Source organism: Tarenaya hassleriana, unplaced genomic scaffold (assembly GCF_000463585.1).
Source record: "Tarenaya hassleriana unplaced genomic scaffold, ASM46358v1 Cleome41, whole genome shotgun sequence".
Taxonomy (NCBI): domain Eukaryota; kingdom Viridiplantae; phylum Streptophyta; class Magnoliopsida; order Brassicales; family Cleomaceae; genus Tarenaya; species Tarenaya hassleriana.
Window position 1 is genome coordinate 944,741 of NW_010966933.1, and position 26,888 is coordinate 971,628.

At 41.4% G+C, this 26,888-nt stretch overlaps 6 protein-coding genes, 1 long non-coding RNA gene and 1 pseudogene across 18 annotated transcripts in view; 2 read left to right on the forward strand and 6 right to left on the reverse strand.

Moving 5' to 3' along the window:
* Nucleotides 1-2,625: 2,625 nt before the first annotated feature.
* Nucleotides 2,626-3,570, reverse strand: LOC104824940 (annotated as a pseudogene).
* A 1,062-nt stretch (nucleotides 3,571-4,632) lies between these two features.
* On the forward strand, nucleotides 4,633-5,948 carry LOC104824898 (probable signal peptidase complex subunit 1). Its single transcript, XM_019203875.1, has 2 exons — nucleotides 4,633-4,696; nucleotides 5,568-5,948. Exon 2 carries the CDS (start codon nucleotides 5,570-5,572, stop codon nucleotides 5,843-5,845), a length of 276 nt encoding a protein of 91 aa, XP_019059420.1. The 5' UTR covers nucleotides 4,633-4,696; nucleotides 5,568-5,569; the 3' UTR covers nucleotides 5,846-5,948.
* A 223-nt stretch (nucleotides 5,949-6,171) lies between these two features.
* LOC104824897 lies at nucleotides 6,172-9,868 on the reverse strand. Of its 4 annotated transcripts, none has more exons than XR_773485.1 (4): nucleotides 9,850-9,868; nucleotides 7,513-7,730; nucleotides 7,120-7,279; nucleotides 6,172-6,899 (listed from the first exon to the last, which is right to left on the reverse strand). It is a non-coding gene; the product is annotated as an uncharacterized LOC104824897 (long non-coding RNA). The 4 variants fall into 4 exon arrangements; XR_773487.1 differs by having other exon boundaries at nucleotides 7,513-7,723; nucleotides 9,850-9,865; XR_773484.1 differs by lacking the exon at nucleotides 9,850-9,868 and adding an exon at nucleotides 7,804-7,884.
* LOC104824896 (probable signal peptidase complex subunit 1) lies at nucleotides 8,308-9,816 on the reverse strand. Of its 4 annotated transcripts, none has more exons than XM_010557088.2 (2): nucleotides 9,584-9,816; nucleotides 8,308-8,771 (listed from the first exon to the last, which is right to left on the reverse strand). In XM_010557088.2, the coding sequence occupies exon 2, from the start codon at nucleotides 8,767-8,769 to the stop codon at nucleotides 8,494-8,496; it is 276 nt and encodes a 91-aa protein (XP_010555390.1). In that variant the 5' UTR covers nucleotides 8,770-8,771; nucleotides 9,584-9,816; the 3' UTR covers nucleotides 8,308-8,493. The 4 variants fall into 4 exon arrangements, with proteins under 4 accessions (XP_010555390.1, XP_010555391.1, XP_010555389.1 ...); XM_010557089.1 differs by lacking the exon at nucleotides 9,584-9,816 and adding an exon at nucleotides 9,473-9,577; XM_010557087.1 differs by lacking the exon at nucleotides 9,584-9,816 and adding an exon at nucleotides 9,468-9,577.
* A 7,172-nt stretch (nucleotides 9,869-17,040) lies between the features above and the next one.
* LOC104824895 (probable signal peptidase complex subunit 1) lies at nucleotides 17,041-19,131 on the forward strand. Its single transcript, XM_010557084.2, has 3 exons — nucleotides 17,041-17,059; nucleotides 17,841-17,904; nucleotides 18,776-19,131. Exon 3 carries the CDS (start codon nucleotides 18,778-18,780, stop codon nucleotides 19,051-19,053), a length of 276 nt encoding a protein of 91 aa, XP_010555386.1. The 5' UTR covers nucleotides 17,041-17,059; nucleotides 17,841-17,904; nucleotides 18,776-18,777; the 3' UTR covers nucleotides 19,054-19,131.
* Nucleotides 19,132-19,555: 424 nt separating this feature from the next.
* Nucleotides 19,556-19,993, reverse strand: LOC104824894. Its single transcript, XM_019203870.1, has one exon. It carries the CDS (start codon nucleotides 19,991-19,993, stop codon nucleotides 19,556-19,558), a length of 438 nt encoding a protein of 145 aa, XP_019059415.1.
* Nucleotides 19,994-21,537: 1,544 nt separating this feature from the next.
* On the reverse strand, nucleotides 21,538-23,371 carry LOC104824892 (probable signal peptidase complex subunit 1). 5 transcript variants are annotated; one of them, XM_010557080.2, is made up of 3 exons: nucleotides 23,268-23,325; nucleotides 23,019-23,021; nucleotides 21,538-22,001 (listed from the first exon to the last, which is right to left on the reverse strand). In XM_010557080.2, exon 3 carries the CDS (start codon nucleotides 21,997-21,999, stop codon nucleotides 21,724-21,726), a length of 276 nt encoding a protein of 91 aa, XP_010555382.1. In that variant the 5' UTR covers nucleotides 22,000-22,001; nucleotides 23,019-23,021; nucleotides 23,268-23,325; the 3' UTR covers nucleotides 21,538-21,723. The 5 variants fall into 5 exon arrangements, with proteins under 5 accessions (XP_010555382.1, XP_010555380.1, XP_010555379.1 ...); XM_010557078.2 differs by having other exon boundaries at nucleotides 23,019-23,067; nucleotides 23,268-23,321; XM_010557077.1 differs by lacking the exon at nucleotides 23,019-23,021 and having other exon boundaries at nucleotides 23,268-23,371.
* A 317-nt stretch (nucleotides 23,372-23,688) lies between these two features.
* LOC104824891 (protein SCAI) overlaps nucleotides 23,689-26,888 on the reverse strand; it is a 3,771-nt gene continuing 571 nt past the window's right edge. Inside the window, exons 2-10 of one of the 2 annotated variants that reach the window (XM_010557075.1) lie at nucleotides 26,566-26,888; nucleotides 25,942-26,148; nucleotides 25,567-25,809; nucleotides 25,369-25,435; nucleotides 25,076-25,276; nucleotides 24,897-24,988; nucleotides 24,497-24,682; nucleotides 24,263-24,399; nucleotides 23,689-24,189 (exon numbers count right to left, since the gene is read on the reverse strand). In XM_010557075.1, coding sequence (XP_010555377.1) covers nucleotides 24,012-24,189; nucleotides 24,263-24,399; nucleotides 24,497-24,682; nucleotides 24,897-24,988; nucleotides 25,076-25,276; nucleotides 25,369-25,435; nucleotides 25,567-25,809; nucleotides 25,942-26,148; nucleotides 26,566-26,888 — 1,634 coding nt within the window. In that variant the 3' untranslated portion in view covers nucleotides 23,689-24,011. Of the gene's footprint in view, nucleotides 24,190-24,262; nucleotides 24,400-24,496; nucleotides 24,683-24,892; nucleotides 24,989-25,075; nucleotides 25,277-25,368; nucleotides 25,436-25,566; nucleotides 25,810-25,941; nucleotides 26,149-26,565 lie in introns of those variants that run through there. The other variant, XM_019203872.1, reaches the window with a different exon arrangement.

Sequence of the window (26,888 nt, forward strand, 5' to 3'; positions counted from 1 at the left end):
CAATTCCTGCATCAGATTTCTATAAGGATTCAAATGGAGAATCAAGTGGTTCTACATCCAACAACACTGGAGAAGACACTCTAGAAGGGAGTTCATCAGAACCTAGAAATCCCAAGACGAGATCTGTGAAGGAGATACTTGAAGTCGCTCCAAGAGTGTTGGACTATTCTGCAGACATGATGGAAGCATGTTTCATGTGTTCTGTAGAACCAACTACATTTGAAGAGGCTGAAAGTTATCCAGAATGGAGAAAAGCGATGGAAGAAGAAATCAACATGATTGAGAAGAATAACACTTGGGAGTTGGTGGAAAGACCCGAGAAGAAGAAGGCTATCACGATGAAGTGGATCTACAAACTCAAGACTGCTGCAGATGGATCCATACAAAGGCATAAAGCGAGGCTGGTTGCAAGAGGGTTCAGTCAGAAGTACGGTGAAGACTACACAGAGACGTTTGCACCTGTGTCAAGGTACGATACCATTAGACTCATACTTGCGATTGCAGCACAAAAGAGGTGGACGCTACATCACATGGATGTGAAGTCCGCATTTCTAAATGGTGAACTTGAGGAAGAAGTATTTGTGGAGCAACCTCAAGGATTTGAAGTAGACGGCAAAGAAGATCACGTACTGAAGCTAAGAAAAGCTTTGTACAGTTTGAAGCAAGCCCCAAGAGCGTGGTATAGTAAGATTGATGGATATTTTCTCAAACAAGGTTTTGAGAGATGTCCATACGAGGCAGCGGTATACATCAAAAGACTTGGAGAAGAGATACTGATCATCTCACTATATGTGGATGATATGATCATTACCGGGAGTAGTGAGGAGAACATTGGAAGATTCAAAGAAGAAATGATGCATCACTTTGAGATGACAGACCTTGGCAAGATGGAGTATTTCTTGGGGATAGAGATAAAGCAAAGTCCAGATGGAGTTTTCTTATCCCAAGGAAGCTATGCGAAGAAATTACTGGAGAAGTTCAAGATGTCTGACTGTAAGCCGGTCAGTATACCACTTGAACCAAACAGCAAGAACATTGATATGGAGGAGGAGAAAGAAGCAGATGCAAAAGAATATCGAAGCATGGTGGGAAGTCTGTTGTACTTAACGGCTACGAGACCGGATCTGATGTACCTTTCAAGATTCATGAGCAAACCGGAGATGACGCATTTCAAGCAAGCAAAGAGGGTATTGAGGTATGTCAAGGGAACCATTGATCTTGGCTTACACTTCAAATCCGAGAACACTGTACTGTTGCAGGGATACTGTGATAGTGATTGGGCCGGAAGTCAAGATGACATGAAAAACACAAGTGGTTACGTGTTTAAGATAGGAGGAGCGATATTCTCATGGCAGACACAAAAGCAAGAGGTGATCCACAATCAACGGCGGAGGCAGAGTACATCTCAGCAGCAGCAGCGGTAAACCAAACCATATGGCTACGGAATCTACTTGATAGCTTGGGATGCAAGCAAGAGGGAAGCACATCAACATCAAGTATCATGTGGTCAGAGAAGCGGAGCACAATGGAGTTATCAAACTCACATATGTCAAAGGAGAAGAGCAATTGGCAGACATCTTCACAAAGGCACTAGGAGCTTCAAGATTCGAGGAGTTGAAGAAGAAATTAGGGATGACGCGCAAATGAATCAAGGAGGAGTATTGAGAAGGTGATTCATTTGCTTATGTTACGCTTATGTAATGTTTATGTAAGCGATTATGTCGTGTTTATGTAATACTTATGTAAGCGATTACATCAGGATGATGTAATGCTTATGTAAGGAGTTGTAGAAGTTTGAATTTGTGTGTGTGTTAGGTGTGATTGAAGAAAATAAGGATATGGTAGGTGTGATTGATAGGTGAGATGTGATTGATGGGTGAGATGTGTGGTTATGATGAGAGTGGTAGGTTTGGAGTTTTAGTATAAATAGGGGGTGTTGTATGAAGTTTTTCATATCAAGCTTTCCTAAGCATTTCTAAGCATTTCTCTCTAAACACTTCTCTCTCTTTTCTCTCTTTGTTTTCTTACAAAATTCTAAGCATAAGTGCTACAAATCTTCGATACTTTCTTGGTTTTATTTCTTTGCACTATGCACTAAAGAAGAGAAGATAAGAAGCTTGTCAATGATAATATAATACAAGCTTCGTAACATCAACATCATCCTTACGGTGTCTGTATCCGAGTCCCCGACGCCCAGCATCTGGCAGAATGCTTGTAAAGGAGACGTTAAGAAGAAGGTAAACTGGCTTCCGTTTAGCGTTGTATCAGCGGCAGCAGATGGGTTCTTGAATGATGAGTCTTTGGACCGGAAAAGAAGAAATAACGATTAAACACACAGAAGGAAACCAACGTATAGGCCTCAGAAGAACGATTTCAACTCATCTCGCCAGTCTAAGACGTATCTCCCTCGTTTTGGTACCGAATTTTATCGGGAAACAAAAGGAGAAACGAAGCCAAATCGTCAAAAACTGAAAACAATGCGATCTGTTAGCTTACAGGGAGGTAACAGAGGAAGATCTTTCGCTCAGATCCAGAGAAAGACGGGAGATTTCGGGAGATCAATCCACGTAAAAAGAACCCAGCGGACAAGTCTTGAGAGAAAGCAACCCACCGTGCAATAATGAGCTACACTGTGTACAACGACGTAGAGTTAAACGGAAAAGTGTATCGAAAGAAGTAGGTGGCAAGAGTGAATATGACGCTTTTACCATTCTCTCTCTCATATCTACCAAATCACCACTCTTCCCCCCAAGATTATTGGCTATTTTATCAAAGGGAGAAAATTTAAACATTTAGTGGTCTTTGCTTTTTGACATACGTTTTTTTTATATCTAAATTCAAGTGAATGCAGCGAAAATAATTAAATATTTATCATTTTATTGTCGATTAGAGTAGCTGAATTTATAATAAGGTCAGTTATAATTGTTTCATATTTTTTCAAATAAATACGTTTTGACATACGGTTGGCGTGGATGGCGCACAAGTTGGTGTCCTCAAATAGACCCACAAGATACGCTTCTGCTGCCTCCTGAAGTGCCAACACCGCATGGCTTTGGAAACACAAGTCAGGCAATAGCCCATCAAAAAGAATTACACGATTACACCGAAAAGATTAGGCATTATCCATATGCTTGTATTTATCCGAAAATACCCATACCTTGAAATCCTGGGCAATCTCACGGACAAGCCTCTGGAACGGAAGCTTCTGAATCAACAACTCGGTACTCTTCTGGTACTTGCGATTTCACTGTCCACACAAACAAAAATTTCGTTAAAACAAGTAATTCCATACAGAGATCCCGGAAAAAAATTAGGGCAAAAGATCTACATATCGAAGGGCAACAGTTCTAGGACGGTAGCGATGGGGCTTCTTGACTCCACCGGTGGTTGAGGCAGACTTAAGAGCAGCCTAAAACAAGAACACAACAATGACAGGTAATACTGTAGATCTCATCAAAATCACCACACCAACTCAAAAGATTACGACAAATCATATACTTTGGTAGCAAGCTGCTTCCTTGGGGCCTTCCCTCCAGTGGACTTACGAGCTGTTTGCTTCGTACGAGCCATCTGTTCATAAGCAAAACGTCAGTAAATCATCACACTTCCTAAACTCCAATCAAAAGGTAACTCAGAAGCTGGCGATTACCAAATACAATTACCATACGCCTGATAAAAAGTATCCATCAAAGCCAAATAAAGTTATGGAAAACAGAGCTAAATTCATCATTCAACAGGAACCGCGCTAGGGCAGATCCAGACCATACCCCCAATTGTCGAACACAGAAGAGCATCATCTATGACATCTCTAAGCAAACAGATACCAATCAAGTTTACTACGAGCAACAGGAACAGCAAACAACAATGTCTTCCGGTGGAAAACCAGATACTCGATTTACATGCCCTAATCTAAACCCTACAACTACCAGCAACTCTACCATTTCATTTCGACAATCAAATCATTGACAACGACACAGAGCGGTACATATATCAAGAGGCCTAAATTCGTAAAATTTATAAAATCGTACCTGATCTTCTTCCTACGAATCCCTATCTCCTTCACATCGATCCCTTCAGCTCTGAACATAGCAACAAAAAACCTTCAAAGACAACGTCTTTGGATCGTATTTATAAATAACGATGGCGATCGAGCGGTTATTATGGCTTGTCACTGTGTTTTCCTCGTTTTTAAATCGACGGTCATAAAAGCCACAAGTTATGTTTTCTCGACCCAATCTGACGGCTGAAATCAAATATTTACCGGTGTGACAACGATCACCGCTACGTGGGATTAAATGAAAAGTTTTCTTGTTAAACACGGATTTAAAATCTAATTACAAACGCAGTAAACCGGGCTATTTCCGAATAATATTCAGAAATGCAAACATATTCAATTGAGATTAGACTAATAACCGACCTGTCCAATGTTCAATAGAAAACATGCCCAGTCTTTTAATTGATTTTGAAACTGTTATAAATATTGTAAAACCTAAAACTTTTTTGTAACTCTGGGCCTGAAAAAAGCCCAATATAATATTACATGCCTTTATAAATACTGAGCCTGTGTAATAAGCGATTGGGTTTTTGTTTTTCTTTTTTCATTTTGTCTCTGACCGTCGTCCCCTCAAAAAGAGTTTTGACGGCTGTGGGCACGAAACTTTCGATTTTGCTGAGGAGAGGTTTCGGGGAAGCGAAGGTATGGCTCTCTCTTCTTCTGTCTCTGATCTTAGATCGCTATGTTATTGATTGTTTTTCCACTGTGGGCGTAGCTGTTAATGTTGTGAAGTTGTCCGATTTGGAGTTTAGATTACGGCGTATTGGTATTGCTTAGATCGAGTATCTGACCGTGGGCTGCGATGATTTCCTGTTTAAATTCCATTTGATCTCTGTAAAGCTTCGGATCGGTGTTTCCCCTGGATGTAGCACATGGAATCTTTGGTGTTTGGCAATCAGGGTTTTTGCTTTGTTATGTATGCTCAATTTGATTCGATTTGTGAGGCCTCCTTGAGGTCGATCCAGTTTTGTTGATGCATTGAGTTAGGTTCAAAGGGACTCTGTCTCTGGATAATGTCAGGCATATGATTATGTTGAATCCACAGATGTGTAGAGCTCTCATCTTCATTTTCAATTTTTTTTTCAGAGGAATCTTCCATCTTTACCATCTTCGTTCGTCGTCTTTCTTAAAACAATCTCCGATTGTTCATATGTATTTTTGGTTCTTTTCCTTTTCTTTCTCAGCTCAACCAGTGAGATTTTGGTTTAATATTGAATCTGTGTAATATTGAAATCTAGGAGTATAGTTTATCTGTTGTATACACAATATCAAAACAATGTTTCGTTCTCCCGTTCATCTTCAGCGATTGTGCTTTCTTGCTTCTTTATTATTCCACGATTCAAGGTTAAGGTTTTCACTGAGAGGGCATATCAACCTAGATCTGCATTCCTCGTTTTCTATGGCTTTATCAGTTTGATGTGTTCTAAGAAAGTAGATCCGAACTGCAATTGGAAATGCTCTATGGTTTTGACATCCAGAATTTATATGTTTATTTTCTTGAACAAATATGCAGTGATGGATTGGCAAGGGCAAAAATTGACGGAGCAGCTGATGCAGATCCTGCTCTTGATCTTCGGTGTCATCGCAATTGTTGCGGGATATCCAATGGGATCTTTTAGGATGATGATGCTGATCTATGCAGGTGGTGTGGTTCTCACCACTCTGATCACCGTCCCTAACTGGCCGTTCTTCAATCATCACCCTCTCAAGTGGTTGGACCCGAGTGAGGCTGAGAAGCATCCCCGACCACAAGTGACCGCGAGTTCGAAGAAGAAAAACTCAAGGAAGTAGGCTTTGCTTTGATATCTTGTGTTTCTTCATCTCAAACTTTAGGTATAACTAGATGGGAGTGTTTGTTTTTTTTTTTTTTTGGACATCACATTCTCTAGGACATTCAAATATTTACATTAATGGCCCCACAGTAATGAGATGAGATGTTTCTGGATTGTGACCCTAATAAAACTTGAAAGGGTCTTTACTTTTTTTATATATATATATATCATCTATATTCTTCAGTACGAGAGATCACATTATCCTTCTCCATGTTTCCATTGATCGATGTTTAGATCCTTAGCAAGTAGGGTTGGGAAAAGAATCCGGAATTTCGAATATCTAACTTGACTGACAGGGTCTCACGAGTTTGAATTCATTGACCCGATCCCATACGTACCAGCTGGGATAATGAAACATACAGTCTAATAGTTTCAGATTTGAATGCAAATAGTCTAAAAATCTTGAATAACCATGTTAATGGAAATGTACAATACCCATAGAGCATAGAATGGCAGGCCTTAGAGGAGGGTGATGAGGATGAAAATGAGGAGGGCGGCAATGAAGGAGTACTTGAGAGCAGCAACAAGAATGGCGAGAGAGATGAAGAGGAGCTGAGACAGGACCTGAACGCTCGCCCATGTCAGCACTCCGGCTAGTCCGATGGCCACGAAATTGTCCGGATCCGGATTCAAGAGATCGCCCCACCGGAGATTGAACCCTAGCCATCCCTCTTTCCTCGAGCCATTCCCGTTACTGATCGGTTCGTTTCCCCCTCGTACTTCGTCTTTCCCACCGAGACCATTTCCCAGATCATTGCCGCCGTTTTGTGCGTGTAGTCTGAAACTCGTGGGGGATTTGCAGCGCGGAAAATGCCAGCTTTTGCAGCCAAAGCTAGGGCTTGATGATGTTACAAGCACGGGGAAATTAGGGTACAAAAGGGGTCTCGACGTTAACATCATAGATTAGGGCATTCGATTCAAGAGCCTCCTTCTACAAACCATCTACGATAAAACCAAAAGCGAATGAGCAATTCCAGCCAGGATGGAGCCTAAAGACTTCAATTTTTCTCCGCCTGGAAAAAAATTATCAAGAGCGTGGAGAAATCAAAAGACAGCAACCAGACGTAGAGCAAATACACACATATCTAAGTCAATCGAAACGGTAAAAAAAATTGAATTCAATCACATCAGCAGAGAGGGGGAAGAACCCTAATAATGCGGTGATCGACAATCCACGATTGCTGGACATCCAAATTCGAAAAACGAATCCTCGAAAGAATTTCAAAAGCGTACCTCGATTTCTTTCTTCAGCCCTTTTTTTTCCCCCTATCGAGAGCTCATCCAGGGGAGAGAAAAAAAAATGGAGAAGACGAACAAGGGAAGTGTACCAACTCATGGACGGCTGGGATGTAAGGTTAGCTTTGTAATCGTACGGTGTGGAGATTTCGACTATCTACAAAACAAATGGAATGGAACCCCAATCAATAATTCCAATAGAAACTCAACTAAAAATCCATTTCGAATTCTTTTTTGAGATTTAGATTAAATATAAAAAAATCTAAAAAAAACAGATATTTTATTACAAAATAAATCTTTTTTGTAAAAATAAAATAAAAAGTATAACCAACACCGATCTTTGCCTTCATATAACAAAACCATTGGAGAGACAGGCTCCAGCGTTTTTACCAGTTTATGTCCTTGTCAGACTATGTCCTTGTCAGAATCTGAAACATTCGGTTACTCCCAGGTGGTCGGCCGGCCAGTCGGCGAAGAACAGATTTCACGGGTTCAGACCCCGACGAGACGGAGCCCGGGAGGCCGGGAAAGCAGAGGGGCAGGCTAGATTCAAGATCTTCCGAACGGCAGAAAGCGTCTAATACGGACCGGCAAGATGAATCTGGAATCTGGAAAGATGCCGTAGAATCACGTAAAGACGTCTAAAGTTGTAGAATAGAGAATCGATGGAAGTAAACTTACCTGAGGATGAGCCGTCTCAAGAATGGATCGGCTCGCGATCTCGCCGATTTCCCAGCGGTTAAGGCCAGACTCGACCAGCTTCGACCGATCATGACTTGAATCTCATACGACGATTCCATGATTGGATCCTAAGACCTGTGTGCTCGTCCGAACGCCAGCAGATCCCTAACTCTGGCAAAGTTCTGATCAACGTTCTCCACGAGGGCCGGAATGTCCTGTAAGCGTCTTCCTTCGCCGCCACAACCAGATCATTCTCAGTTTGAGAAAAAGACGACGAAAATGGAAAAGCAGGAGAGAGGGAGAGAAAGAATGCACACTGGAGGAAACTTCTAACGTCAACGAGGACGGAGGGGGTGTCGAAAATTCCTGCCGATGGCGAGGTGAACGGCGGAGAGAGATCGCAAACCTTAAAACCGTCGCAGGGACTCTGAATTTCCTCCTTCCCTGAACCTTGTTGAATTATTTAATTTAATTTGCACAAACATGAAGAACATAGATGGCAGGTGTAATAAAGTAAAGACCTTTTCAAGTTTATTAGGCTCACAATCCAGAAACATTTCAACTCATTACAATGGGACCATCAATATAAAGATTTGAATGTCTTGGAGAATCTGATGTCCAAAAAACAACACTCCCGTCTAGTTATGTCTAAAGTTTGAGATGAAGAAACACAAGATATCAAAGCAAAGCCTACTTCTTTGAGTTTTTCTTCTTCGAAGTCGTGGTTGCTAGTGGTCGGGGATGCTTCTCGGCCTCGCTCGGGTCCAACCACTTGAGAGGGTGACGATTGAAGAACGGCCAGTTAGGAATGGTGATCAGAGTGGTGAGAACCACGCCACCTGCATAGACCAGCATCATCATCCTAAACGAACCCATTGAATATCCCGCAACAATTGCGATGACACCGAAGATCAAGAGCAGGATCTGCATCAGCTGCTCTGCCAGTTTTTGCCCTTGCCAATCCATCTCTGCATATTTGATTGAGAAAATAAACATACAAGTTCTGAATAGAGCTTGTCCAAATTGAGGTTCAGAGCTAGGTTGAACATCAAGCTGAGAAATGCGGACCTAGGTTGATATGCCCTCAGTAAAAACCTTAACTTTGAATCGTGGAATAATAAACAAGCAAGAAAGTACAATGACTGAAGACGAACAATGGGAGAAAGACATTGTATTCAATATTAAACCAAAATCTCACTGGTTGAGCTGAGAAAAAAAAAAACAGGAAAAGAACCAAAAACGCATCTGAACAATCGGAGATGATTTTAGGGAAGACGACGAAGACGATAAAAATGGAAGATTCTTCTGAAAACAACAAATTGAAAACAAAGATGAGAGCTTTACGCATCTGTGGATTCAGCAAAATCATATGCCTGACATTATCCAGAGACAGAGTCCCTTCGAACCTAACTCAATGCATCAAAAAAACTAGATCGACCTCAAAAACGGATCAGAAATCGAATCGAATTGAGCAGACACGACAAAACAAAACCCTAATTGCCAAAAACACCAAAGATTCCATGTGCTACCTCTAGGGGAAACACGGATCTAAAGCTTTACAGCGATCACATGGAATTTAAACAGGAAATTATCGCTGCCCACGGTCAGACACTCGATCTAAGTAATACCAATACGTCGTAAACTAAACTCCAAAATCGAACAACCTCACCGCACTAACAGCTACGCCCACATTGGAAAAACTCAATAATATAGCGATCTAAGATCAAAAAGAGAAGGACAAAGATTAGGGTTTTCGATTCAAGAGCCTCCTTCTACAGACCATCTGCGAGTAAAACCAATAGCGAATGAGCGATTGCAGCCGACGGAGCCTAAATCAAAACATAGAAACCAGATGCAGATCAAATATGCACAAATCTAAGCCAATCGAAACGGAAAAAAATTGAACTCGATCACACGCGCAGGGAAGAACCCTAATAATATCGTCAACAACATTATAGAATGGATGGACATCCAAATTCGAAGAAACGCATCCCGTCAAGTTACTGGATCGGAATTACACAAAGCGTACCTTGGAAGTAAACTTACCTGAGGATGAGCCGTCTCAAGAATGGATCGGATAGAACTTGCGCCTAAACGAGGTCTAGGCTTTTGGACGTGGAGAGAATCACTTCCCACTCTGAAAACCCGACGGAGAGTATGTCTTCAGCTTCTTCATAAACATTCTGGAAGCAGGTTAACACGAATGCATCAAAGGGAAAGGATAAGACAGAACATTACAAACACAAGCGAAGACAAGTGGTATTTAGGTGGTGGGGGATTTGAGTAAAGTGTGATTTGGGGATTCTCTATGATTCTTTTTTTTTTGTCATTTTGTAAAAGAGAAAGCCAATGTAGCTATGAAATTGAACCGTGTTTTAGAAGAACAAACATATATATATATATATTAATTATTAGTCTTTTTTTTTTGGGTTTTTATTCCTTCTTAGTGTTGTACGGACTACGGAAGTAAACATAATAATTTAATGTGCATTGCTTAAGGAGTATTTTGCTTATTATGCTTATATTTTGATTCTTTAATGTGCATTGGTTGTATTTATTTCATAAAAACTATTCCCATTCATTTTTTTAGTTCAATAAAAATGTTTATTTTGCATGGACAATTTAATTTTTTCTCTCTCTTTGTTTTCTTACAAAATTCTAAGCATAAGTGCTACAAATCTTCGATACTTTCTTGGTTTTCTTTCTTTGCACTATGCACTAAAGAAGAGAAGATAAGAAGCTTGTCAATGATAATATAATACAAGCTTCATAACATGGTATCAGAGCCTACTACGGTTCAAGGGACGACGCTGCACTAATTCAAGCACAAGGAAGAGCACTAGATCGAAGCACAAGACGCACCACGAAGCACAACTTGCACGAAGAGCACTATGGCGGTAAACATCCAAAACATTCAACCCATTGCTATTTTCGATGGCCAAAATTATGAGTTATGGGCCACGAGGATGAAGACGACACTAATGTTGAGAGAGTTATGGGACGTTGTCGAAAAGGGCGTTCTAACACAACCATCGGAGACTGCAGAAACTCCGACGAAAAATCAAGAGACGGATCTCACAAAATGGAGGGAGATCAAGATGAAGATATGACAGCTCTCCAACTTCTACAAAATTTCATCACAGATTCCGTCTTCCGGAAGGTGATAACGGCCACGACATCAAAGGAGGTGTGGACCAAGTTGCAAGAAGCATATCAAGGAAAGGAGGGAGCCATACTTGTTCGATTACAATCTTTACATACTCAATTCGAAAATTTGAGAATGAAAGATGGAGAAAGAATAAGAGCATATACGGATAGAGTGATGGATATCGCAAATCAAATGGAGCAATTGGGAGAAGGAAAGAAAAATTTTGAAATCATAAGGAAGATCCTAACGACGATGCCAAAGTCATATGCAACTTTGGCAGCGTTGATGGAGGAGACGAAAGATTTGAGAAACATAAGTGTCACAGATCTGGTTGGATCTTTGATCGCACATGAATCAAAGTTCCTACCGGATGAAGAAGGAAATTCAGAAGGAGCTTTTCCAGCTCGATCGAAAAATCACAAAGGAGATAATAAAGGTCTCTGGAGGTTTAATCCAAAAGGGAAGAAATGGTGTGGTTATTGTAAGAAAGATAATCACGCCGAGGAGGAGTGTTACTTCAAAAACAAGAAGGGCAAACAAGACCAACAAGTAAGGAGGTCGAAAGAATGCTACACATGCGGAAAGCCAGGACATTTGGCTCGAGATTGCAGAAGAAATCAAAATCAATAGGCTCAAGTCACACAAACAGAGGGCATGAATGAACAGCTATTTACGGCGCGAGATGAAGCTATGATCGCCCAAGGAGAAGACATGTGGCTAATCGACAGTGGATGCACAAATCACATGTCCAAAGATATCCGGTACTTCAAGAAGATAGACCGAGATATCAAGATCCCTATCCGAATAGGGAATGGAGCCGTAATCTTGACGGAAGGAAAAGGAGATATCATGGTTAACACGAAGAAAGGTGCAAGAGTTATCAAGGATGTGTTCTATGTTCCGAAGTTGGTCAAGAACCTACTTAGTGTTCCTCAAATGCTCCTAAACGGGTACGAACTCAACTTCAAAGAAAGTAGTTGTGTGATTCGTGATCCTATGGGGAGGAAAATTGCCGAAATACAAATGCAGAGGAAGAGCTTTCCAATGCAACTTGTGAGAGCATGCGAGTCTACCTATACGGCTAAGGAAGATTCGATGGCTCAACTGTGGCACCGAAGGTTTGGGCATAGTAGTAACTCATACATGCAAAAGTTACTACACAAGAATATGGCGAAGGGAATCCCTAACTTTGGCAACTACAATGAGGTGTGTGAAGCATGCCAATTAGGGAAACAATCAAGACTCGTGTTTCCATCATCTTCATCAAGAGCTCAGAAGAAGCTAGAGCTAGTGCACTCAGATATATGCGGCCCGATGCAAACACCTTCGCTTGATGGAAGCAGGTATTTTCTACTCTTGATCGATGATTATTCGAGAATGACGTGGGTATACTTTCTGAAAAACAAGTCAGAAATATTCGGGGTGTTCAAGAAGTTTAAGGCTATGGTAGAGAACCAAGCTGAAGAAAAAATCAAGACACTCAGGTCAGATCGAGGAGGAGAGTACACATCGCAAGAGTTTGCAAGATTCTGCGAAAGTCAAGGTATCTCGAGACAACTCACGGTGGCATACTCTCCACAACAAAATGGAGTAAGTGAAAGGAAAAACAGAAGTGTTATGGAGATGGCACGAGCAATGCTGAAGGAAGCCGGAATGGAAAACAACTTCTGGGCAGAGGCGGTATACACTGCAGTATACTTGCAAAACAGACTACCTTACCGGACATAAACCCTCACTAAGTTACTTGAAAGTGTTTGGGTGTCTGTGTTATGTCCATGTACCAGATGAAAGACGAACAAAGCTGGAAGACAAAGCGGAGAAAGGCGTACTCATTGGGTACAGTAGTCAAAGCAAAGGCTACAGAGTTTACTTGCCGGAGAAGCAAAGAGTTGCAGTTGCAAGAGATGTTATATTTGATGAAAGTCAAACATGGGAGTGGAGCAAAAGCTTAGAGAAAGGAAAAAGTATTGCAATTCCTGCATCAGATTTCTATAAGGATTCAAATGGAGAATCAAGTGGTTCTACATCCAACAACACTGGAGAAGACACTCTAGAAGGGAGTTCATCAGAACCTAGAAATCCCAAGACGAGATCTGTGAAGGAGATACTTGAAGTCGCTCCAAGAGTGTTGGACTATTCTGCAGACATGATGGAAGCATGTTTCATGTGTTCTGTAGAACCAACTACATTTGAAGAGGCTGAAAGTTATCCAGAATGGAGAAAAACGATGGAAGAAGAAATCAACATGATTGAGAAGAATAACACTTGGGAGTTGGTGGAAAGACCCGAGAAGAAGAAGGCTATCACGATGAAGTGGATCTACAAACTCAAGACTGCTGCAGATGGATCCATACAAAGGCATAAAGCGAGGCTGGTTGCAAGAGGGTTCAGTCAGAAGTACGGTGAAGACTACACAGAGACGTTTGCACCTGTGTCAAGCTACGATACCATTAGACTCATACTTGCGATTGCAGCACAAAAGAGGTGGACGCTACATCACATGGATGTGAAGTCCGCATTTCTAAATGGTGAACTTGAGGAGGAAGTATTTGTGGAGCAACCTCAAGGATTTGAAGTAGACGGCAAAGAAGATCACGTACTGAAGCTAAGAAAAGCTTTGTACGGTTTGAAGCAAGCCCCAAGAGCGTGGTATAGCAAGATTGATGGATATTTTCTCAAACAAGGTTTTGAGAGATGTCCATACGAGGCAGCGGTATACATCAAAAGACTTGGAGAAGAGATACTGATCATCTCACTATATGTGGATGATATGATCATTACCGGGAGTAGTGAGGAGAACATTGGAAGATTCAAAGAAGAAATGATGCATCACTTTGAGATGACAGACCTTGGCAAGATGGAGTATTTCTTGGGGATGGAGATAAAGCAAAGTCCAGATAGAGTTTTCTTATCCCAAGGAAGCTATGCGAAGAAATTACTGGAGAAGTTCAAGATGTCTGACTGTAAGCCGGTCAGTATACCACTTGAACCAAACAGCAAGAACATTGATATGGAGGAGGAGAAAGAAGCAGATGCAAAAGAATATCGAAGCATGGTGGGAAGTCTGTTGTACTTAACGGCTACGAGACCGGATCTGATGTACCTTTCAAGATTCATGAGCAAACCGGAGATGACGCATTTCAAGCAAGCAAAGAGGGTATTGACGCATTTCCAGGACGGTAGCGATGGGACTTCTTGACTCCACCGGTGGTTGAGGCAGACTTAAGAGCAGCCTAAAACAAGAACACAACAATGACAGGTAATACTGTAGATCTCATCAAAATCACCACACCAACTCAAAAGATTACGACAAATCATATACTTTGGTAGCAAACTGCTTCCTTGGGGCCTTCCCTCCAGTGGACTTACGAGCTGTTTGCTTCGTACGACATGGATGGCAACGTGCACACGTATAAGGCACGACTTGTGGCGAAAGGATTACGTCAAATTCATGGTATTGACTATGATGAGACCTTTTCGCCGGTAGTTATGCTGAAGTCCATCAGGATCCTACTTGCCATAGCCGCATATTACGACTATGAGATATGGCAAATGGATGTCAAGACCGCGTTTCTTAACGGGAACTTGACCGAGGATGTGTACATGACACAACCCGAAGGTTTTGTCGATCCGAGGAACCCGAGGATGGTGTGCAAGCTTCAGAGGTCCATTTATGGACTGAAGCAGGCTTCGAAGAGCTGGAACCTTCGCTTTGATGAGACAATCAAAAAGTTTGGTTTCTCACAGAACGAAGACGAGCCATGTGTTTACAAGAAGGACAGTGGGAGCACAGTTGTATTTCTAGTGTTGTACGTGGATGACATTCTCCTTATAGGGAATGACGTTCCTACCTTGCAAGACGTTAAGTCTTGGCTAGGAACGCAGTTTTCTATGAAGGACCTAGGAGAAGCAGCCTATATTCTAGGAATAAAGATCTATAGAGATAGATCGAGGCGTCTTCTAGGACTGTGTCAGAGTACTTACATCGATAAGGTCTTGAAACGGTTCAAGATGCAAGATTCCAAGAAAAGAACCTTACCGATGAGCAGTGGCACAGTTCTCTGCAAGAGTCAGTGTCCTACGACACCTGATGAGCGAGAACGCATGGATCGGATTCCATATGCTTCGGCAATTGGATCCATCATGTATGCCATGCTTTGTACTCGACCGGATGTATCCTGTTCTTGACGGCGATCCAGTGCGACTCACCTGGATCTGACTGGTATCTACTCGTAATGCTCAACGCGTAGGATACATCCGGTCGAGTACAAAGCATGGCATACATGATGGATCCAATTGCCGAAGCATATGGAATCCGATCCATGCGTTCTCGCTCATCAGGTGTCGTAGGACACTGACTCTTGCAGAGAACTGTGCCACTGCTCATCGGTAAGGTTCCTCTCTTGGAATCTTGCATCTTGAACCGTTTCAAGACCTTATCGATGAAAGTACTCTGACTCAATCCTAGAAGACGCCTCGATCTATCCCTATAGATCTTTATGCCTAGAATATAGGCCGCTTCTCCTAGGTCCTTCATAGAAAACTGCGTTCCTAGCCAAGACTTAACGTCTTGCAAGGTAGGAACGTCATTCCCTATAAGGAGAATGTCATCCACAAACAGCACCAGAAAAACTACTGTGCTCCCACTAACCTACGAATACCTATGATTGTGATCGTATCCAATACCTATGATCATCTATGTGATCATCAATCACACATCATACTAGTCTTATTATGTCGTTATTCCCATAATGACACAAGACTAGGGAGTTTAGTATCATTCATAATATTCATTACATGTTCTAGCATACTAGATCTGTTATGAAATCTGTGTATCATTATGAATGATACTAAACTCCCTAGTCTTGTGTCATTATGGGAATAACGACATAATAAGACTAGTATGATGTGTGATTGATGATCACATAGATGATCATAGGTATTGGATACGATCACAATCATAGGTATTCGTTGCAGAACGGAATATTGGACTGACCCGCATGAGATTGTCACATGGACTAGTGTCATGACTTGAATCTCATACGACGATTCTATGATTGGATCCTAAGACCTGAGATATCTACAGAATCTAACATGAGGAGTTGCGTGCTTTGATTACGTCAAACGTCCTGCGTAATAGGAGGACTATAAAGGCGTGTATCAGGTACGAAACGAATCATGTACTGGATTGTAGATAGTCAAGATGGGATTTGTACCTCTCGTAAAAGAGAGAGATATCGTTGGGCCCCTCGTGTGAGCAAGACTGTAGAAATGTGTGGCCGCACTATAGACGAACGTCGTCTATTTCAGACAGTCGAACTCAGTGAACGAGAAAGCAGTCGAATCAGATAAGGTGGTTTGTCCATGCCTTATGTTCGACATATGATATCGCTATACAAAAGGATCATCAGTCGGAATCATCACTGGCGTTCGTATGATCACAAACAAACTCTATTCGAGATAGGTAGTCATAGTGTCTTGCTAGAGACCGTCTATGACTTGTATTACCGGAATGGAGATTCCGCGTTTTACTGCTATTCCGGATAAGCCTACAGGATCACACACAATAGAGATGGACAAGTACGTGTGTTAAATTATCCCGATTAGGAATCCTAATTGGATTGAGATTCCTAATTGGAATAGGAATCCTAATGGGATTAGGAATCCTATTATGTATAAGAATCCTAATGAGATTAGAATTCTATTACATCTAGGAAACCTAATGAGATTAGAATTCTAATAGGTTTAGGAAACCTAATTAGATTAGGATTCCTAGTAATCTATTCCTTGTCAAATTAGGATTTTGGAAAGTCTATATAAGGAGAATGTCTTCTAGGATTTTAAGATGAGAGAAAAAGAAAGAAAAAGAAGAAGAAAAATTAAGACATATTTTCAGTTTAGAATTAGATTCTAAGCTTTGAAAAATAAAACCCTAAGCCTCCAAAAACCTTGCACACAAGAGAGATCGAGATCTCTAGTCCTAGCAGACAAGTTCCAAGGTGTTGGAATCCATCCAGAGGTGTGGATACGTGTAGAGGGCGAGGTAATCTTCCTCTCTTTCGTGATCAGACGAATTCTTCAATTGATACAGGCCCCGGATCGATTGAGGTAAGCGTTCTTATGTTTCTACGATTCAATAGCAGCATGGTTCTAGGGTTTCATTAAATTTTTGTTTTATATCCGCTGCGCAAACCCTAGAATCGATCTCTTAGGAATATGATTCGCTCTAGAGATCCCAGGAAACCCAACATATCAAGAGGCCTAAATTCGTAAAATTTATAAAATCGTACCTGATCTTCTTCCTACGAATCCCTATCTCCTTCACATCGATCCCTTCAGCTCTGAACATAGCAACAAAAAACCTTCAAAGACAACGTCTTTGGATCGTATTTATAAATAACGATGGCGATCGAGCGGTTATTATGGCTTGTCACTGTGTTTTCCTCGTTTTTAAATCGACGGTCATAAAAGCCACAAGTTATGTTTTCTCGACCCAATCTGACGGCTGAAATCAAATATTTACCGGTGTGACAACGATCACCGCTACGTGGGATTAAATGAAAAGTTTTCTTGTTAAACACGGATTTAAAATCTAATTACAAATGCAGTAAACCGGGCTATTTCCGAATAATATTCAGAAATGCAAACATATTCAATTGAGATTAGACGAATAACCGACCTGTCCAATGTTCAATAGAAAACATGCCCAGTCTTTTAATTGATTTTGAAACTGTTATAAATATTGTAAAACCTAAAACTTTTTTGTAACTCTGGGCCTGAAAAAAGCCCAATATAATATTACATGCCTTTATAAATACTGAGCCTCTAAGCGATTGGGTTTTTGTTTTATTTTTTTCATTTTGTCTCTGACTGCCGTCCCCTCAAAAAGAGTTTCGACGGCTGTGGGCACGAAACTTTCGATTTTGCTGAGGAGAGGTTTCGGGGAAGCGAAGGTATGGCTCTCTCTTCTTCTGTCTCTGATCTTAGATCGCTATGTTATTGATTGTTTTTCCACTGTGGGCGTAGCTGTTAATGTTGTGAAGTTGTCCGATTTGGAGTTTAGATTACGGCGTATTGGTATTGCTTAGATCGAGTATCTGACCGTGGGCTGCGATGATTTCCTGTTTAAATTCCATTTGATCTCTGTAAAGCTTCGGATCGGTGTTTCCCCTGGATGTAGCACATGGAATCTTTGGTGTTTGGCAATCAGGGTTTTTGCTTTGTTATGTATGCTCAATTTGATTCGATTTGTGAGGCCTCCTTGAGGTCGATCCAGTTTTGTTGATGCATTGAGTTAGGTTCAAAGGGACTCTGTCTCTGGATAATGTCAGGCATATGATTATGTTGAATCCACAGATGTGTAGAGCTCTCATCTTCATTTTCAATTTTTTTTTCAGAGGAATCTTCCATCTTTACCATCTTCGTTCGTCGTCTTTCTTAAAACAATCTCCGATTGTTCATATGTATTTTTGGTTCTTTTCCTTTTCTTTCTCAGCTCAACCAGTGAGATTTTGGTTTAATATTGAATCTGTGTAATATTGAAATCTAGGAGTAGAGTTTATCCGTTGTATACACAATATCAAAACAATGTTTCGTTCTCCCGTTCATCTTCAGCGATTGTGCTTTCTTGCTTCTTTATTATTCCACGATTCAAGGTTAAGGTTTTCACTGAGAGGGCATATCAACCTAGATCTGCATTCCTCGTTTTCTATGGCTTTATCAGTTTGATGTGTTCTAAGAAAGTAGATCCGAACTGCAATTGGAAATGCTCTATGGTTTTGACATCCAGAATTTATATGTTTATTTTCTTGAACAAATATGCAGTGATGGATTGGCAAGGGCAAAAATTGACGGAGCAGCTGATGCAGATCCTGCTCTTGATCTTCGGTGTCATCGCAATTGTTGCGGGATATCCAATGGGATCTTTTAGGATGATGATGCTGATCTATGCAGGTGGTGTGGTTCTCACCACTCTGATCACCGTTCCTAACTGGCCGTTCTTCAATCGTCACCCTCTCAAGTGGTTGGACCCGAGTGAGGCTGAGAAGCATCCCCGACCACAAGTGACCGCGAGTTCGAAGAAGAAAAACTCAAGGAAGTAGGCTTTGCTTTGATATCTTGTGTTTCTTCATCTCAAACTTTAGGCATAACTAGATGGGAGTGTTTTTTTTTTTTTTTTTGGACATCACATTCTCTATAGGACATTCAAATATTTACATTAATGGCCCCACAGTAATGAGATGAGATGTTTCTGGATTGTGACCCTAATAAAACTTGAAAGGGTCTTTACTTTTTTTATATATATATATATATCATCTATATTCTTCAGTACGAGAGATCACATTATCCTCCTCCATGTTTCCATTGATCGATGTTTAGATCCTTAGCAAGTAGGGTTGGGAAAAGAATCCGGAATTTCGAATATCTAACTCGACTGACAGGGTCTCACGAGTTTGAATTCATTGACCCGATCCCATACGTACCAGCTGGGATAATGAAACATACAGTCTAATAGTTTCAGATTTGAATGCAAATAGTCTAAAAATCTTGAATAACCATGTTAATGGAAATGTACAATACCCATAGAGCATAGAATGGCAGGCCTTAGAGGAGGGTGATGAGGATGAAAATGAGGAGGGCGGCAATGAAGGAGTACTTGAGAGCAGCAACAAGAATGGCGAGAGAGATGAAGAGGAGCTGAGACAGGACCTGAACGCTCGCCCATGTCAGCACTCCGGCTAGTCCGATGGCCACGAAATTGTCCGGATCCGGATTCAAGAGATCGCCCCACCGGAGATTGAACCCTAGCCATCCCTCTTTCCTCGAGCCATTCCCGTTACTGATCGGTTCGTTTCCCCCTCGTACTTCGTCTTTCCCACCGAGACCATTTCCCAGATCATTGCCGCCGTTTTGTGCGTGTAGTCTGAAACTCGTGGGGGATTTGCAGCGCGGAAAATGCCAGCTTTTGCAGCCAAAGCTAGGGCTTGATGATGTTACAAGCACGGGGAAATTAGGGTACAAAAGGGGTCTCGACGTTAACATCATAGATTAGGGCATTCGATTCAAGAGCCTCCTTCTACAAACCATCTACGATAAAACCAAAAGCGAATGAGCAATTCCAGCCAGGATGGAGCCTAAAGACTTCAATTTTTCTCCGCCTGGAAAAAAATTATCAAGAGCGTGGAGAAATCAAAAGACAGCAACCAGACGTAGAGCAAATACACACATATCTAAGTCAATCGAAACGGTAAAAAAAATTGAATTCAATCACATCAGCAGAGAGGGGGAAGAACCCTAATAATGCGGTGATCGACAATCCACGATTGCTGGACATCCAAATTCGAAAAACGAATCCTCGAAAGAATTTCAAAAGCGTACCTCGATTTCTTTCTTCAGCCCTTTTTTTTCCCCCTATCGAGAGCTCATCCAGGGGAGAGAAAAAAAAATGGAGAAGACGAACAAGGGAAGTGTACCAACTCATGGACGGCTGGGATGTAAGGTTAGCTTTGTAATCGTACGGTGTGGAGATTTCGACTATCTACAAAACAAATGGAATGGAACCCCAATCAATAATTCCAATAGAAACTCAACTAAAAATCCATTTCGAATTCTTTTTTGAGATTTAGATTAAATATAAAAAAATCTAAAAAAAACAGATATTTTATTACAAAATAAATCTTTTTTGTAAAAATAAAATAAAAAGTATAACCAACACCGATCTTTGCCTTCATATAACAAAACCATTGGAGAGACAGGCTCCAGCGTTTTTACCAGTTTATGTCCTTGTCAGACTATGTCCTTGTCAGAATCTGAAACATTCGGTTACTCCCAGGTGGTCGGCCGGCCAGTCGGCGAAGAACAGATTTCACGGGTTCAGACCCCGACGAGACGGAGCCCGGGAGGCCGGGAAAGCAGAGGGGCAGGCTAGATTCAAGATCTTCCGAACGGCAGAAAGCGTCTAATACGGACCGGCAAGATGAATCTGGAATCTGGAAAGATGCCGTAGAATCACGTAAAGACGTCTAAAGTTGTAGAATAGAGAATCGATGGAAGTAAACTTACCTGAGGATGAGCCGTCTCAAGAATGGATCGGCTCGCGATCTCGCCGATTTCCCAGCGGTTAAGGCCAGACTCGACCAGCTTCGACCGATTCTCCTGCTGGCTGAAACTTCCACAGATGCATATAGGCCTTGAATACCTTGTGGAAGTAGTAGTGCCCCTGTGCTCGTCCGAACGCCAGCAGATCCCTAACTCTGGCAAAGTTCTGATCAACGTTCTCCACGAGGGCCGGAATGTCCTGTAAGCGTCTTCCTTCGCCGCCACAACCAGATCATTCTCAGTTTGAGAAAAAGACGACGAAAATGGAAAAGCAGGAGAGAGGGAGAGAAAGAATGCACACTGGAGGAAACTTCTAACGTCAACGAGGACGGAGGGGGTGTCGAAAATTCCTGCCGATGGCGAGGTGAACGGCGGAGAGAGATCGCAAACCTTAAAACCGTCGCAGGGACTCTGAATTTCCTCCTTCCCTGAACCTTGTTGAATTATTTAATTTAATTTGCACAAACATGAAGAACATAGATGGCAGGTGTAATAAAGTAAAGACCTTTTCAAGTTTATTAGGCTCACAATCCAGAAACATTTCAACTCATTACAATGGGACCATCAATATAAAGATTTGAATGTCTTGGAGAATCTGATGTCCAAAAAACAACACTCCCGTCTAGTTATGTCTAAAGTTTGAGATGAAGAAACACAAGATATCAAAGCAAAGCCTACTTCTTTGAGTTTTTCTTCTTCGAAGTCGTGGTTGCTAGTGGTCGGGGATGCTTCTCGGCCTCGCTCGGGTCCAACCACTTGAGAGGGTGACGATTGAAGAACGGCCAGTTAGGAATGGTGATCAGAGTGGTGAGAACCACGCCACCTGCATAGACCAGCATCATCATCCTAAACGAACCCATTGAATATCCCGCAACAATTGCGATGACACCGAAGATCAAGAGCAGGATCTGCATCAGCTGCTCTGCCAGTTTTTGCCCTTGCCAATCCATCTCTGCATATTTGATTGAGAAAATAAACATACAAGTTCTGAATAGAGCTTGTCCAAATTGAGGTTCAGAGCTAGGTTGAACATCAAGCTGAGAAATGCGGACCTAGGTTGATATGCCCTCAGTAAAAACCTTAACTTTGAATCGTGGAATAATAAACAAGCAAGAAAGTACAATGACTGAAGACGAACAATGGGAGAAAGACATTGTATTCAATATTAAACCAAAATCTCACTGGTTGAGCTGAGAAAAAAAAAAAACAGGAAAAGAACCAAAAACGCATCTGAACAATCGGAGATGATTTTAGGGAAGACGACGAAGACGATAAAAATGGAAGATTCTTCTGAAAACAACAAATTGAAAACAAAGATGAGAGCTTTACGCATCTGTGGATTCAGCAAAATCATATGCCTGACATTATCCAGAGACAGAGTCCCTTCGGGTTGAGCTAAGAAAAAAAAAAACAGGAAAAGAACCAAAAACGCATCTGAACAATCGGAGATGATTTTAGGGAAGACGACGAAGACGATAAAAATGGAAGATTCTTCTGAAAACAACAAATTGAAAACAAAGATGAGAGCTTTACGCATCTGTGGATTCAGCAAAATCATATGCCTGACATTATCCAGAGACAGAGTCCCTTCGAACCTAACTCAATGCATCAAAAAAACTAGATCGACCTCAAAAACGGATCAGAAATCGAATCGAATTGAGCAGACACGACAAAACAAAACCCTAATTGCCAAAAACACCAAAGATTCCATGTGCTACCTCTAGGGGAAACACGGATCTAAAGCTTTACAGCGATCACATGGAATTTAAACAGGAAATTATCGCTGCCCACGGTCAGACACTCGATCTAAGTAATACCAATACGTCGTAAACTAAACTCCAAAATCGAACAACCTCACCGCACTAACAGCTACGCCCACATTGGAAAAACTCAATAATATAGCGATCTAAGATCAAAAAGAGAAGGACAAAGATTAGGGTTTTCGATTCAAGAGCCTCCTTCTACAGACCATCTGCGAGTAAAACCAATAGCGAATGAGCGATTGCAGCCGACGGAGCCTAAATCAAAACATAGAAACCAGATGCAGATCAAATATGCACAAATCTAAGCCAATCGAAACGGAAAAAAATTGAACTCGATCACACGCGCAGGGAAGAACCCTAATAATATCGTCAACAACATTATAGAATGGATGGACATCCAAATTCGAAGAAACGCATCCCGTCAAGTTACTGGATCGGAATTACACAAAGCGTACCTCTGATTTCTTTCTTCAGGCTTTTTCCTCGCCAGAGCTCATCCAGTGGGGGGGGGGGGGGGGGAAAAACACGAACAAAGGAGAAGACGCACAAGAGAAGTGAGAGTCATCTCATTGGATGAAATGGACGGTTGGGATATAACGTTTTCTTTGTAATCGTACGGTGTGGAGATTTCCGTTATCTACAAACAAATGGGATGGAGCCCAACCAATAATTCCAATAGAAAAGCGAGAGAAGAATCCATTTCAAATTATTTTTTTAAAATTATATGAATTTAATTCAAAGAAAATGTAAAAAGAACTCGAAAAAATTAAATTGTCCATGCAAAATAAACATTTTTATTGAACTAAAAAAATGAATGGGAATAGTTTTTATGAAATAAATACAACCAATGCACATTAAAGAATCAAAATATAAGCATAATAAGCAAAATACTCCTTAAGCAATGCACATTAAATTATTATGTTTACCTCCGTAGTCCGTACAACACTAAGAAGGAATAAAAACCCAAAAAAAAAAGACTAATAATATATATATATATATATATGTTTGTTCTTCTAAAACACGGTTCAATTTCATAGCTACATTGGCTTTCTCTTTTACAAAATGACAAAAAAAAAAGAATCATAGAGAATCCCCAAATCACACTTTACTCAAATCCCCCACCACCTAAATACCACTTGTCTTCGTATAACAAACCAGTGGAGATAGGCTCTAACGTTTTTACCATATTCTATGCCCTGTCAGAATCTGAAACATTCGGTGACTCCCAGGTGGTCGGCCAGTCGGCGAAGAACAGATTTCACGGGTTCAGACCCCGACGAGACGGAGCCCGGGAGGTCGGGAAAGCAGAGGGGCGAGCTAGATTCAAGATCTTCTGACCGGGAGAAGGCCTTCAGGACAAACCGGCAGAAGATGAATCTGGAAAGATGCCGTAGAATCACGTAAAGACGTCTAAAGTTGTAGAATAGAGAATCTGCGGAAGTAAACTTACCTGAGGATGAGCCGTCTCAAGAATGGATCGGATAGAACTTGCGCCCAAACTAGGTCTAGGCTTTTGGACGTGGAGAGAATCACTTCCCACTCTGAAAACCCGACGGAGAGTATGTCTTCGGCTTCTTCATAAACATTCTGGAAGCAGATTAACACGAATGCATCAAAGGGAAAGGATAAGACAGAACATTACAAATACAAGTTGGATTTTTTGAGGGTTCAACATCGTCCTTACTGGGTCGGTATCCGAGTCCCCGAGGCCCAGCATCTGGCAGAATGCTTGTAAAGGAGACGTTAAGAAGAAGGTAAACTGGCTTCCATTTTGCGTTGTATCAGCGGCAGCAGATGGGTTCTTGAATGATGGCTTCAGAGGAGAAAGAAGCAGAGCAGCTGGCTCACCCTTTTCCGCCCCATGCAAGACCTGGAATTCATTCGTCAGCAAAAGTGAAGAAATCTCATGAACTATAACGACAAGTGGATGGAATTTCTAATGCAGATTATGTAAATTTTGTGAAAACAACTAAGGAACCAACTAAAGAGGGATCAAAACACAAAAAAAGGCACACAAAGTTGCAGCAACCTGGAAACATTATACAACTATCCGGAGAATCATGCACAAGTTATGACAAACCTGCCTTGAATGCATGGCTATTGTCACTATCAATGATCAAGAAAAGGGGTTTCCGTGTAAAAGGAACTATATCACCAGGGTACAGATTGTTTGAACCTGAGAAACGACATTGCAGAAAACAGAGTTAGTAAAAACAACAAACAGAATGCCATCCGGTATCTGAGATGCACCCAACAAGCCTACCAGAGCCTCCTCTAGGACCCAACCATATATGACTATCATAATAATCGCCGCCACGCAATCTCTGTCCATTACTATGTGAATGTGATTCAAACTTGGAACTCTTCTGTTCCTGGGAAGCTCGGGAAAGCAATTTGCTTTTTGAAGATTTACTCGAACCTGCAGAGCTCTCTGACTCCGGAACGTTACTGCGAACAGGACCCTCTGTAAATTTTTCGTGGATATCAGTTACACAATAAAGATTATAGAAGTCATCAATCTTAGAAGCCCAATGTGCCGATGGAAAAGAAACTAACCCGATGCTGATATATATATTAACATCACACTCTCCGGAGGAAGCTCATCACAAACCGTGGCCATGACCTGCCGATAAACAAAACCTCGTTGGTTCTCAATCTTTGCATTTTACACAAACACGAAATATCAGAGGATCAAGGCAAAAGCAAAACCGGATAGTCCAGAAGATTTGAGAAAGCAATGTACTTAAAACTCACCGCCAGCAAGTGAGATACAGAGGGACGGTAAAGAACTGCTTTCCTAGGATTTGGAGGTAATGATCGATCAACCATATCGGCGTCCAAGTTTACATCAATTAGGCCAGAAGGTGCAGAATGATCGATTACAACGCCATTCTGCTTTGGTTCGATAGACTGTTTTTCATAGAAAGATCCTCGGGGTTCCCATTCCAAACACTGCAGCATTCTATAGGTGTCCAATGTGACTTCAGCAAATTTGACCTGAAAATCAACACGATGTATGATTCTAAAAGCAACAAACAGGCTTTGATGATTCCGAACATTAAAGTCCAATCAAGACGGCACCTCTCAGATATATTTCGGGCCTCAGAAGAACTAATGCTGCTTACTAACCTCGTTGCGGTGATAGCTTGTCAAGACAGCATCACGAAACCTCAACACTTTCTTTGCGTGGAACCGTGTTAGGTATGTTTGAGAAGCCAGATGGGAATCAAGCGTAGAGCAATATCGCAAAGGCCTTACATAAGTTAAGTCTGTGTCAGCTTTCATGAAGCGAGTGATTTCTTGCACAACTAGCTTCCATTCTTTGAAATTGGTGCCCTGCAAAAACAACATATCCATTATCATAGTATTCCAATTTCCAAACCTCAGCAAGACGGAAACACAGATTACTGTCCCCCCCCACAGGAGCAAGGAATATGCTTTACCGAATGTGCAACTGAAAAATCCAAATCCATGATAAGAAAGGAAACATAGTGATGATGAAAGCATCAATTTGTTCCCTTCTTTGTAGATGGATGAAATAGCAATTCCAAGTGCACAAGCTTCTTGATTATGATCCTAAAAAGCTACCCTTGAAAATTTCTCGCACACAAGTTGTAATTGAATCAAGAAAAATGCTTGGGCCTAACGAAAATCAATCAAACAACTCGTCTTCAGTTCAGGCACAAATTCTTTTCCTGAAAAATTTTTCTCATCTCCACTCACGAGAATCGGACTTATAGAAATCAAACTTACCCGGAAATTCGACTTGCTATCATCCACCAGAACCCTAAGCTTCTCAGACAAATGCTTAACCATTTCTTTCCTATCAGCGATCAGCGAAACAAGCAAAAATCTCGCATAGAACCGGAGCTCTTTGAATCGGACACTGAGATCTTTGCCGTGAGCTTCCTCGAAGTATCTCCTCCTCAGAATCGCCTCATAGAATACATATGCCTCGAGCAGGAACGGAGCCTCGCTAGTCCTCATGTACTGTCCGAAGTAGAGCTGACCGATACGGCTCGCGATCTCGCCGATTTCCCAGCGGTTAAGGCCAGACTCGACCAGCTTCGACCGAT

What these genes read in the sequence shown, in the direction of transcription:
- LOC104824898 (XM_019203875.1), top strand. Translation starts at nt 5,570, where the DNA reads ATGGATTGGCAAGGGCAAAAATTGACGGAGCAGCTGATGCAGATCCTG.
- LOC104824896 (XM_019203873.1), bottom strand. Translation starts at nt 9,172, where the DNA reads ATGATTTTGCTGAATCCACAGATGC. An exon ending in TTTGCTGAATCCACAGATGC is followed by an intron (nt 8,772 to 9,147) that starts GTAAAGCTCTCA and finishes TCAAATATGCAG; the next exon opens with AGATGGATTGGCAAGGGCAA.
- LOC104824895 (XM_010557084.2), top strand. Translation starts at nt 18,778, where the DNA reads ATGGATTGGCAAGGGCAAAAATTGACGGAGCAGCTGATGCAGATCCTG.
- LOC104824894 (XM_019203870.1), bottom strand. Translation starts at nt 19,993, where the DNA reads ATGTTAACGTCGAGACCCCTTTTGTACCCTAATTTCCCCGTGCTTGTA.